We start from the raw sequence: 18333 nt of genomic DNA, 5'->3' as shown, positions 1-18333 counted from the left end.
TCCAGGAGCCAAAACACTCTACTCCCATTCCTGATTTATACTTAACAGCCGGTAGCCATTTCCCATGAAAAAGTTGAAATTGCTATTTTCCAAATTGTTGAACCTGCAGTAAAATTTCAGCCATGATTTCTCCCCAACTTTACTATTAGTACTCAAGTCAACTTAATATATTCAGTATTTTTGATAGGTGATTAGTGATGATTCATCTATTAAATAAAATCAATACTTGGCAAGAAATTGCAACCAACTTAAGTGGGCATGCATTATCATTAAAAGAAAAATCACTATCACTGCTTTTCTGTATAATTTCTTCACAGCACTGAGGCAACCTTTTGACTAACATGAAATACATGCGACTCCTCATATTTGAAGAAAAAAGGGTCCCTCATCAGTTTTTTTTTTTAAATTCATTCACAGGATGAGGGCATTGCTGGCTAGGCAGCATTTATTGCCCATCCCTAATTGCCCAGAGGACGGTTGAGAGAGAACCACATTGCTACAAGTCTGGAGTCACATGTAGGCCAGACCAGGTAAAAATGGCACTTTTTAGGGAAGGAAAAGGGATTAGTGAACCAGATGGGTTTTTCTGGCAATCAACAATGGAATCATGATCATCATTAGATTCTCAATTCCAGACATTTTTTATTGAATTCAAATTCCACCATCCGTTGTGGGATTTGAACACTGGTCCCCAGAACGTAAACTGGATCTCTGGATTAGCAGTCCAGCAATAATACCACTGGGCCATCACCTCCCCAGTTCAGAATGCTTCTCCTGGCCAGTGTACATCTTATCAGAGTTAACTTGCTAACAATTCCCTGCAAAATAAGCAATTGTTTTGAATGTGAAAGCTGTTAGGACAAAGATACAAGAAAAATCAATTCTAACATTAATGTACAAGTCCATTACTGGAAGAAGTGCAAAGCAGTTATCTATAATTCAATGACTAATAATCTGGTATGCCAAGTGCTTCACTATCTTTGATTACTTAAAGCAGATGAAAAACAAAAGTCCTATTTTGACAGCATGCTCAAAAGTTTTGCTTAAACAAAAAAAAAGTGTTCTTTCAAAGTCTTGCCTTTCTGTATAATTTAAGACATTCCATGAGATAAGCATAACTATTAATGAATTACAAAATGTTAGTATTCCCTTGGAATACATAGGTTCCCATTTACTAAACCAATTGTGCTGAAAAACCACTCTGGAAGCTTGCACATTGACAAAGGAAAATACATACATGCTTAATAACAGTAAAATGAGCTTTTCCCTCACTTGTATGAAAATAGTAAGAAAATTGCTAGTGCTGCTGTCTGTACTGGGAAACAAAGCAAAGCAAAGCAGTGTTATTAGCAACAGCAAATAAAGTTAAAAAATAACCCCAAATTTCAGCTGGTATTCATATTAATTGAAATTCCCATTTTAGTGTAGTGTAGAGGTGGCTAGTGTAAATCAGTTGCAATTCTAACTAAATAGAGTGGCGATCTGGTGACTGAATTTTTCAACTTCAAGACCAATGTTCAAAAGAGAGCATCCCAACTTCAGACTGGGAAAGTAATTTATTACACAAATGTGAGATGGAATTGAGCCATCATTTTCTTATCTCAAACATACATACAGTCAAGGACACTTAAGTCTTTGGAAAAAACCCAAGAAATCTCAATTCAAAGTCAGTATTACAAGTGCCGAGAGTCTGAACTTTCTGAGTAACATCAAACTTACACAAATTTTATCCAAGCTACATAAACCTATTTTAAAATGTGCAAATTCAGTTTAACACTGAAAATACAAGCATTTGCAATTAACCATGCAATATTGATGTACAAATTGTTTGCGATTCTTATATTCAAGGCTAAACAAAATGCTTGCTCCCAAGTGCATAATTATATTGTAGATTCAACAGGTACACAAACACTAAAGTTTGCCTTTAACCTGGTGTTGCTTGATAAACCTTTTCACTAATGTACATCAATAAGGCTATAGATCAGTGCTACGCTACAGACAGTGTCAACTATACACTCTAAATACACCTGTGCCAGTAAAAGACAGTGGTTGTTTTGTTTGTCCTTCTGACATTTTATCATTCTTGAATCAAAGACATTCTGGTGTACAAGTCAACATTGTAGGAATGTTATAAAAAGTGGTTTGATTTAGTGTATAACTGAACAAAAAAACAAAAAACCAAGAGTTGATAGACAAAACAATTGAAAAAAGTTAATTATAGCAGAAATCACATGTTGGATTATATCTATTGGCTATATTGTTAGAAACCATTAGCCACTTCATACATCTCTCTCCTATAAACATCAGTTCCACAACATACTAAAGCAGCAGATAGCTGGGATCTTCAGTGCAATATCAAAATCCAGAATTACTGGAAAAGTAACTTCAATTTCTAAAATAAAAATTGAGAATCTTTAAATTTAGTGAGAATTTTATGATTCAGAACAATAGTGACGTCCAGTCAATGGACAATATTAATTGCTAAAAGAATTTTAAACTAGCTTTGGTAGAGATATTAAAGGCAACTAGTTGTGCATTCACAGATACATGTCATTTTATTTAATGACTATCTGGAAAAATGTTTCCCAGCTACAATGCCTTACCACACACAAAATCCAAGGCAATAGATGGCCATAGTCTTGGATCACAGTAATCCCTCATAGAAGTAAAGAAAGTGCTGTGGTGGGGAAAGATTTTTAAACAGATAGAAACAGTAATTGTAGAAGCCAGGCAAGGTGATTGGGATTAGCAACAAAATCAGTTTGGGGGATGGGGTGGAGTGGAATGGAATCTGAGAAAGTCACTCATTCTAGGGAGCTACATTACAAAGCATTTATTTAAAACCCCTAAGCTCACAGTATGCGACATTCAGAAGGGGCAAGTTTACTCAGTTCTTAGCACTGTTTACATTAGACTAACGCAAGAGAGTACAGACAAAATTCAGTCTTCTCCAATACATTCTTTACTGCTAAAAAAGGAGCAACATAGAAGCTGTTAAGTTAGTTTAAGCCAATAGTTGCAGCCCAGTCACCTGTCAGCAAACCTCAAAACTGAATGAAATTCCCATAATATTGGGCTGGATGGCCACTGGAAAAACAACGTGGAGATAATTTGTCTCAAAACCCATTTTGTTTCTGATGTGCACAAGCTTAGTGGAAATTTGATTTCTGTACACTACTTCTAAGATATGAAGAGTTCATGCTACTGTAGAGAGAAACAAAGAACGTGACTAGAAGTAAGTAATTCCATACCAACCAAGTATAGCTGTGATTGCTAGCTGGCAGATAATTCATGCAATAAACAAAAATTGAAACTATTTGTTTGTTTAATGTTATACTCCACAAGCAATTAAATGCTTAGGTTCACTGGAACTTAAGACAATGATCCTCACAAAATAAGTTAGGCTAATTTAGAACTACAATACATAAAACTGTTAAAATTTATCAACTCACTTTTCAAACATCAATTGTTTTTAAATCAGGAAAACATGATCAGGGCGGTGGTGGGCGGGGGGGAAAAAACACTGCAAAAACAAAAAACAAAGTATATACAACTTCTAGTGATTTACAACAGTCCACAAAGTACAAGGTTGTGTTACAGATAACAGCTAGCAAAAAGGCTTCACAAGGTTTTATGGAATAATTTGGGTGCAGCAGGTCCATGATGGAACATCAGTTGAGGATCAAATCGGTACCTAAAAAAAAAAAACAAAAAAAAAGTAAATAATTTTTTAAAAATCAGCATAAGCAACAGATGATACAATTACTACTAACTTACATATTTTGGCCAAAGAAAGATACCAAGGTTCTGCATTTTTTATTAAGCTACTATCTCTGGCTAAAAACTAAGAGTAACGATTCTATATATGCAGATACTTGCATGATGGCTATGCTGACATTTAGTTCCACATCTATATTGGCTTGTGCATTAGACAGGTAACTGGCAAAGGAAAAGCCTCAAAAAGATGATGTTGGAATTGAATGTTAATAAAGCCAATTACTTCCAGCAACAAAATAGACCAATAATGGCTCTCTCAGGCATGATCATTGAAAAAGGAGGGGGAGCAGATGGGCATAAGATGTTTACAAACCATAGTGGAATAGTGAAAATCAGGATCACAAAAAAGTACTGGGAAGGGGAAATGGATTAAAAGTCAAAATGGCGAAAAAGAATTGAAAGCAAACCGTTGTTAGAATACATAGCTGATGACTACATTTTGAGGCTACAACTTGCAATGAACAAGCAGAAGTCTGACTGAAGAACTTCAAATGGAACATATAAATTTTACTTCATCTATTTACTGAAAGAATGAAAGGCAGCCTATTGAAATCATAATGTAAGAATATGTTTGAACAGCTCCATGATGTTAGCATTATATTGCCTGTAGTATGCTTTTGATGCAGTGAAAATCTAAGCATGAGAGAAAGGAAATGCAATTAAGACTGCTTTGCTACTTGTGATATATGTTTGTATAAAATTCAGAGGTAAAATGTTGTTCAGTGGAATTACTGAAGGAAAAACACCTCTCAGAGGAGGTCGTACTTAGCTCAACTCAAGCAGCAGCTACAGGACAGTTAATTTCCTTAGAGCAGACTTCAAGCTGTTAGAATCTATCATTAATAACTTAAGGTTGGGTACTTTGAGAACATAGGTAAATCAGAAGGTGTTAGCATGGTTTATGAAAGGGAAAAAAAGTCTTATTTAACCAATTTATTGGAATTCATTGAAGGAGCAAAATGCCCTGGCATTTTTAAAAAAAAAGGAGCCTGTTGACATTCAGTACAGAGGGAAACCTAAAGACATTTTTGTACAAGGTGCCACACAAAAGTTATTAGAATTAGATTTTGTCATAAGTACAGGGATACACAAGTACAGTGGAAAAAATATACAAAGGCCCCATTTCTGGCACCATCTTACGTACAAAAAAGGTGCCTAGGTACAAAATCAAGTTAAAAAAAAATTAGAAAGATAATGAAATAAAAGTTAAAAATTCAGCACTCCAGTCCTTCCAAAGCAAAGTACAAGCTCATGGTTGGAGGTAACATGCAAGTACAGATAGAATAACTAAAATACTGCAATTAAAAAAGAAAGCTTGAGAAATTCAGCAGGTTGGGCAGCATCTGTGCAGAGAGAAACAGTTAATTGCAAGTCCTGACAATTATTTTTCAGAACAAAAGGTCAGACTTGAAACAGTAGTGATTAGCCTCTTATACCCACTATAAATGTGCAGCTCTTGCTTGCCTTCAATTTATTTTCAGTTCTTTCATCTCAAAATGGGATTGAACTAGAAAAGGTTAAGAGCTGCAGACAAAATGTTTAAAAAGCCACAAGCTGCTGACTCTGCAGTAGGGAATGTCTAAACAATCTTCCTTACCTTGGATCATATATTCCTGGTGTCCGACACGTGGAACCAGAGCAAGATTGCAACATCATAAGACGATGGTTCATCTTCTCAAGAACTTCTTGATCTATTGATTTGGCTATATTTGTGATTTGGTGTGGGTCAGAAGTTAGATTATAGACTTCTACAAACACCTGAGTAAAGAAAAGCACTGGAGATTATAAAAAGAATTAAGTTGGCTTATATATGCCTTTCACTTCCAAAACTGAATAGGAATGATTGCATCATTGAAATAATAAGTTATGCTACACTCAATACTAAGCATCACAAATCAGTTGTATTTTTAAAAGATTCCTTTTCCCCCCATAACTTTATTAACTGAATTTTAGCAGCACCTTTTGCCACCCAGAAAAGATGTGTTTTGCCTGCCAAGATTTCCAAACTAAAAAGGAGGAAAACACGTGCCACTAATAAATCTAAGTTACAATGCACTATGACATGAGAACATTCAAGGTGATTCTTTTTAGGAGTTAATCTACAAAATTGTCCTCACTTAAATGTCAAATATGTACATTTCATGCATTTAGCCAAATCTCTCTTCCACCCTGCAATGGCAGCTTGTAGTGTGATTAAAACAAAGTATATTTACTATTTGAAAGATTGAACTTGCAGGAAAAAAAAAAAACAAAAAAAGATTTTGGTTTCAGCTCTGTGAAGGTCAACTTTCTTTGTAAGGAGATCAGAAAGTAATTGAAAAGAAAAGTAATCTAAATTCGTCATTAAATCACCTTTCTTGGAAATAAGTGCAAAGCCTGGTGTTAAAAGAAGTGTTTTTCACTGATGGGTTTACGACAGACAGAAAAACAGTAGTTAGTTTGAGGTCAGTTCAGAAGAATCAGGTTTTGGTTTTAGATTAGCAGAAAGACATGGTTCTCAATACAGGAGAGCAGTCTTGTCCCGAGAAGTATAAATTTAACAAATTAACTTGCAAATGGAGACAAGTATTTGTATTTGTATGGAAGTAGCTTAAGCTGACAGAACTGAAATATTTAAAATTGGAACTGACAAGAGTTAAAGATTGCTTTGGCAGTTCCAGAAGGAAAACCAGAAAGAGCAAGTAGTTAAAAAAAAAAGAAAGAAAGATTGGAATGATAGTTCTCTGGGACTGTGCACTTGAAAAACGATATTGCAGGAGTGGAAAGTTGTGCGTTTTACTATTTATGACTTTTTCCAAGTTGACAAATGTAGATTTTTTTTTTTTAATGCCTCTCCCTTGTGAATGAATTTGTGTTGTGTTATTTTGTTAATGAATGTTAGCAGCCTATGGTGTGTGAATTGGTTTGGTGAGTAGCCACTAAGAGAAAAAAAAAGTGACTGATTTAAAAATCAAACCAGGTTTGATTCTGGTATCAACTTGTCCAGTATTAGCATCTGCTGGGATCATTACTCATAAGTAATAGGACTGCTCAAAAGCTATTTGAAATCCAATACATGCTAAGGGGGAAAAAAAAATGACTGCACAAGTTAGGGTTTTATGAAAGAGGAGACTTGGCAATTAAGGAATCAAGAAAAATGAAAATATTTAACAGCACTCACCTCACTATCATCAAATTCACAATACTGCAAGTCAGCTGAATTGGCAATTGTTCTTACACATGCATAGGTGTTGTTATATGCATCTTCACAAACACAATCAGGGAAACAGTTCTATTGAACAAAATAAAAGTGGTTTGAGTAGGTAAAGATATAAACAGGTTCAACCTCAAACACCCAACACGCACTTAAGTCTTTAAAGGCTACCAGGTGATTAGTTACTTCCAGCACTGAAGATGTTCAGAGGTAATGTTTTCATAGTATTCCCAAATTTAATGGGTATATTTTAACAAAAATATGGTAGAGAGTTAGGTGTTGGTCCAAAGGAAGAACTGATTAATATTTGGTGAGAAGTAGACCTGAAATTTTTAATTTAAAAAAAAAAAAATCCATTAGGACTGGGAGAAGTATGAATTGACTCAACATTGTGTTAACACATTGTCTCAGCTGTTGTAATTGAATTCAAGCAGCATTTTCAGTGCAGATTCTTGGATGTTAGAGGCTTGAAGCCCCTTTGAGCAACATGAAAGCCAAATTTTAGGAGGACTTCTGTCAAGTGTCCTTATCATTGGTTATAAAACACAAGAGAACAGTTAGCTTTAAAATTGACAGATAGTAAGAACTGCTAATGCTGGAGTCAGAGATAGTGTGGAGCTGGAGGAGCACAGCAGGCCAGGCAGCATCAGAGGAGCAGGAAAGTTGACATTTTGGGTCAGGACCCTTCTTCAGGGTCCCGACCTGAAACGTCCTGTCTGCACTCACCTATCACCATCCCGCCTATCTTCCCCAGCCCCTCCCCTCTATTTATTTCAGAGCTCCCTCCCCCCTCTCTAAAGAAGGGTCCTGACCCGAAACGTCAACTTTCCTGCTCCTCTGATGCTGCCTGGCTTGCTGTGCTCCTCCAGCTCGACACTGTCAGCTTTAAAATTGAGCAGGTTACTGAATAAACATCATGGGTTAGCAACATCCAGATTAAAAACTCTAAAGCTCTTGTGGAAAGACTAAACCATGACAATTTCCTCAGGCAAAATTGCCTGAAGAAACAAAAATGTTTCTCAATAACAATAGACAGCAGTCCTGTATCAAAGTCTGGGTCATTACAGAACACAATGTGTTCATCCAGCTCTACACCTTGTTATCTCAGCCTCTAGCATCGGCAGTTGCTACTATCACAGTTGACCAGGTAACATACTTCAGATACTAGCATCAATGAAACATGAGCTGCAGGCATTTACGTAGTCAAAGGAGACTTGTGACAAAAACCTCCACATGCTTGGCCTCACGCACAGCATGAATATCACAAATTTAAGAAAAAAAAGCAGAGAACTGAACGTTTCCACATATACTGCGTTAAGTACAAACTCAAGTGGTTTAGAGATGGTTCACTTCATGGCTTTGTTTATTGTTCTACCCCTCAAATGCATAGCCGAAAGAATTATGCATAAAGCAGCAGTATAAGCTGTTGAATATTTGCAAACGCCACCTCTCCAGAGCTTTGTAGCAAAGACCATACTTACAATGGCTTAGAATAAGATACTTCAAAACATGTATTTTTGTCAATTTGCTTTAGAGTTTCCTACTTCATTTGAGGTGAAGTAGAAATTTTACATCATGCAGATTGAGTAAAAAAAAAATCTAGTACTCACCGTGACCCCTGGCCCTAATGAAGGACAAGTAGGATCACTTTTGTTACGTCCCTCTCCTTGATACTCTATAAGGAGGTCAGTCCTCCATGTCACATTTTTTGCCTTACCGTTCTGAAGATAGAATTGAAATGGATTATACGAAAATAACAGTTTTAAGTATAGTGCAGAAAAAGATCAAACTGACATGAAGCTGAATTCTTCAGCAATTATCAGAGTAATTGCTCTAGAAGTCCAATACCACCTATTATCTTATTTTCACAGATTTTGAAAAACATTAGAGCTAGAAATAAACTGGTGGATGAAACAGATCTGTAAACAAATGGAAGAATTTATAACAGCTAGTTTGACTGCAAGTTATTTTTGTTACCATCATGTCCATATTAAAAGGAATGAACTATAGTTCCACCACATGGTCAGTATCACAAAAACCTACCAGCAGAGGCAACAGAGACATGCCATCCATCCTGGTTTTGTTGGTATCATAGCCAGCAATATCCAAGAATGTTGGAGCCAAATCAATGTTTGCTACCAGCATCTGAAGGAAACGGAGACCAAAGCCTTAAACATCTCAAAGCCTTTAAAACTACAACAACAAATCAGTTCCACTCAAGTTTCAGATATCAAAAGCTAACGTTTCAGCATGTTTCAATCTGATACAACACATCTCTTCTCCCCCTTCCTCCCCCCCACCATTTTCATTTCACTCCCCATCACATGCATTGAATACTTAATGCAACATATGCTTCACTGTTGATAAACGCTCTTGGGTGAAGACTGGTGCTACGTAAACTTCATTTAGAATTACACGATACAATTGTCTCATTTGACTCTACCAAAAGGCTTCAATCGATCACCAAACAACAAAATTGGGGTAGCATGGCAAAGACATTAAAAACAGTGATTTTCACAGCTCGCAAAAGTCCATTCAGCATTAGACAGGATTCTGCAGTCAAGATAGACCATGGTGATGTAACGTTAGTCAAAGCTAAAACCTAGCTTCAAGGTGTTTCAAATAGGATTGCTGATTTCATTAAAACCAAGTCATCTTCTTACCATTTCTTCACTGTTAATTATTCTATGCAGTACTAAAATAAAAAAAAAAGTGTTGCTAACTGCAAAAGTGAAGCAATGGATGGAAGTTATATTTGTTGCACTGCAACAGTCATAGCCAGGAAACAACTTTCAAGATTATACAAGGCAAGTTCCTGAACCTGTTGATAAAAGTACACTTCATGTAGCTGTACAAAATTTGTTTCTTATGGAGTTCAACTGCCAATTTTAAAGCAATCTTCCTTTCTAGAAAACCTTCAACTCAAATATTCTGCATAGACCTAGTAGTTTACACAAGCATCAGCCTGGCACACATACCTGATTACTGCCAGTAGATTTGATTCCAGGTCCTCGTACAAGCAATGGCACTTTAATGTCAAATTCATATAGCTGTCGTTTGTCAATTGGCAAAGAAAATTGGCCTAAAGATACATTTAAAACAGATGTTAATGTAGCACAATGCATTCTTGATTTCCTTTAGCTTTGTGTTCGATTATTACTTTATATATTAATACAAGAAGTACTGACTGTCAGAATGGAGAATTAAGGCCATGATTATAAACAAATTCTAGGTTTCCTAGAACAGAGGTGGTTTCAGCAAACTAGCAACTATTGCAGAATTGGCAACTGTCTACTTGAACAACCATTTTAAAAACTAAAGGAATAATGATAAATCCTACTTAAACATTCTTTGCTCATTTGAACTACATCAGTCACAATCATATAGACTATATAAATTGTTGTAGTGTTCACCAATATCTTGGGTCAGGAACTTGGGTTCTAAAATGTGAAATGATTCATTTTGAAAGGTCGAATTTGAATGCAGAATATAGGGTTAACGGTAGGATTCTTTGCAGTGTGGAGGAACAGAGGGATCTTGGGGTCCATGTCCATAGATCCCTCAAAGTTGCGACCCAAGTTGATAGGGTTGTAAAGAAGGTGTATGGTATGTTGGCTTTCATTGGCAGGGGAATCAAGTTTAAGAGCCACGAAGTTATGCTGCAGCCCTATAAAACTCCGGTTACACCACATTTGGAATATTGTGTTCAGTTCTGGTCACCTCATTATAGGAAAGATGTGGAAGCTTTAGAGAGGGTGCAGAGGAGATTTATCAGGGTACTGCCTGGACTGGAGGGCAGGTCTAATGAAGAAAGGTTGAGGGAGCCAGGGCTTTTTTCATTGGAGCGAAGAAGGATGAGAGGTGACTTGATAGAGGTGTACAAGATGATGATGAGAGGCATAGATGGAGTGGATAGTCAGAGACTTTTTCCCAGGGCAGAAATGACTATTACGAGGGGGCATAATTTTAAGGTGACTGGAGGAAGGCATAGGGAAGATGTCAGGGGTAGGTTCTTCACACAGTGAGTGGTGGGCGTGTGGAATGTGCCGCCAGCAGTGGTAGTGGAGTCAGATACTTTAGAGGCTTATAAGCGACTCTTGGATAGGCACAGGGAGGATAGTAAAATGTAGGGTATGCAGGGTAGTTTGATCTTAATAGGATAATAGGTCAGCACAACATCATGGGCCGAAGAGCCTGTACTGTTCTATATTCTATGTTCTATGTCATACTGGACTGGAAATACTAACTATTTCTCTCTCCACCAGTTCTACTGCACCCGAGTTACTCCAGCATTATGCTGGTGTTTGTTTCATTTCTAGCATCTGTAGCATGGTGTTTTTATTCAAAGTTATTTTTAAAAAAGGTTGTAATAGAACATAGATCACTTTAATAATGGTTGAGTTTGTCGTCCATTACAGGAGGTCACTCCACAGGAAATATCAAACATCAAGGCAATAATAAAGTACAATGTAAAATCAATAAGTAAAGCTAAAAGCTTTGACAGGAAATAAAATATTATTGCTTACCTGTGTGATAGCCATTATCAGATGTAAAGAAAATGTAGGTGTTTTCTAGCTCCTTGATTGCATCAAGTTTCTTCACAACTTTTTCAACAAGGTCATCCACTGATAGCAACGTTTGCCATCTAAGAAAAATAACCTAGGATTATGCTAAACATCCACATTATATTTTCCTTAAAAAATAAAGTAGTGAAGAGAAATAATACCTTTTCCTGAATGCATTATCCAGAAAATTCATCGAAGAGTTGGTCATGGGAGTCTTTGCTTGCCTGATTAGCCAATGTTTATCCTTTGAAGTTTTTAAAATAGGGACATTAGTTTCAATTGACAAGCATTCAAATAACATTGCGATTAATTACTTTTTTGTTGCCAAGAAATTAAGAGTGTTTATTCACATTTGTGATGGTCATGTGCTGAGAGTGTTCAGCCATCTGTCTGTTATCCATCTTCACTTCATGTTAGAATACAACTGACACCTAACTTTAGGCAGTTTAAAACTTGGTGATAATCCCCGTATGTTCGAATATGTTATTTGTACAACTAATTACTGGTTTAAAAAATGAACCTGGTTGGAATTGTTTCTAACATTAAGCTAGACAGTCTAAAACCTACATAAACTTAGCCATATCTCCAGATGTTGGTTCAATTTTACATTTACTATAACCAGTGGAGTGGGACTAGTAAGGAATTGGTGCACTCCTCCAACCTCAGTCAGAACATTATGGCTAAAGAAAGCTTGCTGATAGAAAGTTTGGTCAACTGACTACTCTGCATCTGTAATGGGCTCCCATCTTTCAAAGTTAGAAATTTTACGTCAAGACTGTATTAAGGCAGATTTTTATACAAGCCTCTAACAATGATTCAAATATACCGTCATTTCTTTAACCATCTCTCACGTAGATGTATGCTGCAACATGTCAAAAAAAAAAAATTGTAGCCAAATCTTGCAACTATACCATAAATTACAATGATCCAATGGGATGCTGTTACATTAACTCACTTGAATTCTAGCAACAAATAAAGCTTGTATTTTATCGATGGAGTTTTAAAAATAAAAAACTTAAATTGTGTTAAGATATTTAATTGTACAAGCATTGAAAAAAAGCAGAGCAGAGCACTTTGGTTAGACTTTACTTCCTGTTCAGGAGTTGATGTCGAAATTTAACTGGAAATTCTTAACATTACTTTGCTTCAGATTTATTATGCATGTCCCTAAAAATATTCAAAAGATTATACAGTTCTAAAAATAAGTTAATCATTACCAAGGTTAAACAGGAGGATAGTTTTAATACATTAATGTATTCTAATCTTGCATAAAAATTACCTTTCCATGTATGTTAAAGTTGCTGTTTCTTGGTGCTTTAACATCCAAAAAGTTCCTTTCGTATTGTGGGGCAGGAATCCAAGGGGAGTGTGGTGCTGGAGTGGAGATCATCATGAAGAACGGAAGATATTTGGTTCTAGAGTCCAAAAACTCCAGTGAAATATTTGACTGTCAAGTGAAAAAGTGCAGAGGTTAGAAAGTGGTGACTGAAATTACAAGGATATTAAAAAAAAAAAATCAACAAGGCCAAAAACATACAAATGGTGAGAAATTAATACTTTGCATAAAAAAAAAACCAATCAATAAAAGCAGACAACTACTGCATATTTTTACATTCAAAACAAATGAAGCAGAAGAGTATAGCTTCTAAACAAAGAGCAGCATTATTTAGTAACTACAGTAGCTCAGGTCAAATGCTTCCAAATCAGCCAAGCTCGAATACTGCAGGTTGTGGCAATTTACTACTTCATAAAAATTGAGCAGATTGCAACATGTATACTAAATTAGAGTCCCAATGGTGCAGTGGTAGTGTCCCTACCTGATAGCCAGGAGACTAGAGTTAAGTCCCACCTGCTTCAGATGTTATACATCTGAATAGTTAGATAACAAAATTGATACCAGGTTGGACTTGCACATAATCAGCCATAATGGATTACAAAGCAATACCACTTCTTTTAAAAAAAAAGCGCATGAGAGTGAATTGGAAATAAATGTCTATCAAGTTTGAAATGGAGATTTCTCATTCAGTACATGTCAGTTTGTCTCAAATGGTGACTGTCCAAGGTTAGAAGGCTGTGGATTCAAATCCAAGGCTTAAACAGAGCCCAGGCTGGTACTTCATACAGTAAAGAGAAAGTCAGAAGTCAAGTCAAAAAAATACCATCTCTTAAAAGGCAATCTTAATAAAATGATCTTGTTTGGACTCAGGTGTAGTAGAGGATCAAAGCAAAGCATCATCAGAGCAGAGCACGAATCCTCCTGGAAACCCCATTAACATTTATCACTCAGCCAACCTATATGATCTGGCAAATTTATTGCCATGTTTTGTACATCGGAATAGAACTTCAGTGACTATGAACCACAGGGGTGGTCACACAAAACAGGCTGTGAAATGCACTGTACAGATGCTGATTTCTTTCTAAAAAAACCAAAAGAGCTTTTCCAGCAACTTTGTTTTGGTTATTTCCAAGTTGGCTAAAGCAGAGGAAAGTTGTATAAACAAGCCATTTGACACAGACAGAAGAAGTGAGGTTAAAAAGCTGCATCTGGAAGAACAATTACAACTTCCACTTCCCTATTAGGCGTGCTCCCATGCATGGCCACATACAAGGACAACGAGAAACTTTAACTCAAATGGAGACTTGCAGATTCTGTTTACATTTTATTCAGGTTTATCCATGAAATAGACCTCAATACAATGCAAAAGAAAGTTTTAAAAAAAAAAAAAAAAAACAACTTACTAGTAAATCAGTTAGATAATCATGGCTATAGTTCTGACCATGATACTGTTGTTTCCCATTAACAGAAAGTGTGTAATTGTAGTATTTTGAATTCTTCACCTAAAATGAAAAAAAAAATACAAACTGTATTATAGTCCACGTTTGTCCAAGTTCCTTCATCTAAATAAAGCCATTGCTGTACTTTTTTGCATCCAATGACAAGCTAAAAAGGGGTTCACAACTGCAATCTTACTTTCCTCATGTCTTGTATATTTTAAAATTTATGTATTTTGTTATAACGTAATACAAGAAATAGGTGGGAGTAGACTATAAACCCAAATTGCTTGGCATTCAATACAATTGAGGCAGATCTTTGACTTCAACTCCAGTTTATCTCCACCTCATATCCTTGGTTTCTTATTTAGCAAAACAAAGCAAAGCAAAGGAAAAAAAAATGAAGTTCATTTAAAAATCGGAGATACGACAATGGAGCACGCACAACCCTCAGTAGAGAATGCCAGAGAAAACACCTCTCTTCCAAAATGAACCCTTTCACGTGGCAATTGCATACCAAAAGGCATCAACTGATAGTTAATGTGTAAACTTCATTTGATAAAGCAAACACTGCAGAATTCCTATTGTATCCATCTAGTTTAATAGCTTTTCAGAAGTATGGAAATTACACATTTAACAACTGTTCTGTAGGTCAATGAGCTTCTTGTAAATGCTTACCAGCGCATACCAGTAATCCCAACCTGGTGGGACATGTTCAACACTGCCTGCAGCCTCTGAGCCATACTGCAAATTAAACAATAAAAAAAGGAGCATAAATGAGAACCTACGTGTTTACAGGAAAGAAAATTCTTACAGTTCAATGAACAATTTTTGCCAGAAACTAATCTACTTGATACTTCTGAACATCTCAATTGTCCAAGAAAATAATTCTCCCACCATTCTCACACCCCACTTTTATGGTGAGGTGAGGCATCTAGTCCCTTTTGGGGCAAGGATACAAGACTATTCAAATTACCTTCTGCACCCACCATGTTGGCAATTGTGTTCATTTTTGTTTATTCACAAAATTGTAATTTTAACTGAAATTCTTCCAACTTTTATTTGAAAACATTTAATACTTCCAATAATTTAACCTTTAACTATATACTGTTTGTATAATTGAAGTGCCACTTGATAAATGTCAATAATTTTAGCTTATATCCCTGAAAATTAGCTGAACATTTTGATATTGCCTTAGGAAATTCAAACTGCTAGTTATGGAAAAAAGGGACAGTAAGATTTTCCATATTACTTTTATGTTATTTGTTATAATCCCTGTGGAAAGGTGGTGTTTAGAAGAGCTCATATGACTACACATTTAAAAATTCAAGCACTCATCTGAAGAATGTCAAATAAAACTGGTGTAATTCAGCAAACAAGTTAAATTAGATGGCCATTTACTTTATCTCCTCTTTAAGATACAGAGAGAAATAATTAAGATGTACTCAAAATTACAAAAGCAGCATAAAACATCTAACATCAGGTTGGAAGGGGCAGCCACTTTGATTGTGTTTTAAAGAGCAATTCTAATTTTATTAGTTATGCTCTTTATGGTGAGCACCAGACTTCCTTAGTTGCTCCTCCCAGATAATCACTAGTCAAAAGCAATTTTCATTTCCAGAAAGCAGTTTCTTTCTTTTCAAAGATTCACCGCATTCCATGAAAACAAATGGAGTCTCGGCAAGAACAAAGATTTTTTTAAAAAAGTACAATTGTGTACTCGCAAGCAGTAGAACCACCAGTAGCTGTGAATCATGGTTTAAATCATTTGGGAGTAAAATTTTCAGCATTGGTTCCAAGTTGTGCACCTAGTTATCAATGCAGCAAGTGAAAATGCTCTTATTCACAATTTTGTGCAATCATTCAAATTCAGGTTCAGCTTTAATCAACCTCCTGGCCTTGCCCCCAAAATACTAAAGTCCAACATAACTATATCCTCTCCTCCTAGGTGATCTTTATTCATAAAGAACCAAGGCTAAACATAGTTAAAAAGCCAACTTTCTTCCATCTGTTCTTTACATTCACAGACGGTGACAAACTTGCTGCGACTGTCCAGCATGTCGCTCTTACTTCTCCATGCAAGCATCAAAGGCCATATCATAAAAAGGTTAGGGGGGTCAGTTCAGTTGGTTGAACAGCTGGCTTGTGATGCATGATACCAACTGCATGGGTTCAATTCCAGTGAGGTTACATGAAGGACCCTTCTTCTCACCCTCTCCCCTCACCAGAGGCATGGTGACCCTCAGACTAAGCCATCACCAATTATCTTTCTCTAAATGATAGAGCAACACTATGATCTGGTAGAACTATGGTGCATTTGCTTCTATTTCTAAGAACACAGCCAACCAATCTTTAAAAAGTAGCCTTTAAAACTTGCCATAACTTAAACACATTAAAAACAAAACAGAGTCTGCAAAAGCAGATTTCATTTCAAATAAGTGGTCAGACTTTGAAAATTTTCCCAAAACACCAAAAGAGAGTTTGTCACAACGGTAACTACCATAATTAAGTCTAAAAATGTCAATTAACTTATAACAAAAGTTTTACCTCATTCAAATATTTTCCTGCAAAAAAAGTCTGATATCTACAATGATGTTGCAGGATAGCTGAAAACGTGTCAGGTTCCTGTGTCTTTTGCCATGCTTTGCTACTGCAGTTTCCTTCCAGCGTATTATTAAACACACGGTGATTGTGTGGATACTTTCCAGTCAGGATACTAGCTCTGCTGGGGCAGCAAAGCGGGCTAGCCACATACTGAATAAGAATATAAACACATAACAGTTACATTTAAAACAAATATAATGCAATTGTATACACCATTTACAGTTACAGTGAACTTAAATTGAAGTTTATTCCCATCAAAATGAACATCCAATGTTGTTTATTACAGCAATGCTGTAACAATAGTTTACGTTCAGCAAATTTTAAATCATGTTAAAATCATTGACAGCTCAAGCTGAAAAACGGACACAATTCCTTGAAGATTTACAAATCCAGTTCAGAATTTCTCCAGTCACATCAATGGGACTCATCACTCTTAGTCTATCTAATAGAAATTCGAATTACCCCGCCTCCCCAGTCACAGCAAAAGAAAAGAAAATGTAGCTCACAGCATTTTTAAAGGTAATTCCAAGATCTCCAATAAGCTTTCGGGTTTTTTTCAATGGTGTCTGGAGGAAAACAAAGAAAAACAAAATGACTCAAGCTTAAAGCACTACAATTAATTCGTTTGGTTGGATGATATTAGGAAAATACTGACCATGTCTTTTTTGCACTTAATTTGAAAAAACAGAGAAGTACTTTTAAGTTGACAAAACATTGAAATTGCACATTAACCTTTAAAAATCCAGATCACCTAAAAAGAGAGATTACACAGCTATTTGCTACACCTTTAAGCCAGGCCTAGGTTTGTTATAAGGCCTGATTTGACTGATAACTACAGCCAGCCTGATGTTATTGACTACAGTTATTGTCAAAAGCAAACAAAGTCTCCGCTGCCTTAAAGCGATCCACAGCAGCTCCGCTCCACCAGAGCTCTCTGTCCAACTACCGGCTCACCATTCCGCCCAGGAGAACATCTTGATCGTCGGTGAGGATCAAAACTATGTTCGGTTTCTTCGAGCTGACCTGTTCAACAGCAGCAAAGAAAAACAAGACAGCGAATACACAGGACGAAGCAGCGAGTAAAGCCATAGCACTCTGCTCCTAAACTCGCCTCGAGTTTCTATCCTCTATGAACTAAACTGCGTTCTCTCTGCTTCCTTTCTATGATTCACAAGTCACATGCGCCTCCAAAACAAGTAACATCAGCTGATCCCAGCACCTGGTAAAACCTTTCAAAGGGCACTAACAATTGATAAGTGATCGGCGAACACTTGTTTATCGCAAATATATATTACGCAACGTTCAAAATTCACAGTGATTATTTAACATTACATGTATCCCGCTGTTAATTTTACTTTTTTGTTGGTGGGCCCCACATATTTGCAAAAAGTCTCATTGGAACTTAAAACCGGAGAATTTGAC

General features: G+C 36.3%; 1 protein-coding gene across 1 annotated transcript; it reads right to left on the bottom strand.

Moving 5' to 3' along the window:
* Positions 1 to 1507: 1507 nt before the first annotated feature.
* On the bottom strand, positions 1508 to 18116 carry gnsa (glucosamine (N-acetyl)-6-sulfatase a). Its single transcript, XM_020532542.2, has 14 exons — positions 17866 to 18116; positions 17418 to 17477; positions 16855 to 17061; positions 14986 to 15051; positions 14275 to 14373; positions 12815 to 12982; positions 11697 to 11779; positions 11497 to 11615; positions 9949 to 10052; positions 9014 to 9115; positions 8581 to 8691; positions 6938 to 7048; positions 5375 to 5535; positions 1508 to 3694 (listed from the first exon to the last, which is right to left on the bottom strand). The coding sequence occupies exons 1-14, from the start codon at positions 17998 to 18000 to the stop codon at positions 3622 to 3624; spliced, it is 1599 nt and encodes a 532-aa protein (XP_020388131.1). The 5' UTR covers positions 18001 to 18116; the 3' UTR covers positions 1508 to 3621.
* Positions 18117 to 18333: the final 217 nt, after the last annotated feature.

This window comes from Rhincodon typus, chromosome 18, assembly GCF_021869965.1.
Source record: "Rhincodon typus isolate 14 chromosome 18, sRhiTyp1.1, whole genome shotgun sequence".
Taxonomy (NCBI): Eukaryota; Metazoa; Chordata; class Chondrichthyes; order Orectolobiformes; family Rhincodontidae; genus Rhincodon; species Rhincodon typus.
Note: the sequence above shows the minus strand (reverse complement) of the source record. Positions and strands in the feature narration are given on the sequence as shown.

Bases quoted from the DNA above. Each gene is read 5' to 3' on its own strand.
- gnsa (XM_020532542.2), bottom strand. From the start codon at position 18,000: ATGGCTTTACTCGCTGCTTCGTCCTGTGTATTCGCTGTCTTGTTTTTC. The intron at 12,983-14,274 runs GTAAGTTGTTTT...TTCACTTGACAG, and splicing joins ATTATCTAACTGATTTACTA to TCAAATATTTCACTGGAGTT. The intron at 11,780-12,814 runs GTAATTTTTATG...AAAACTTCAAAG, and splicing joins ACTTTAACATACATGGAAAG to GATAAACATTGGCTAATCAG.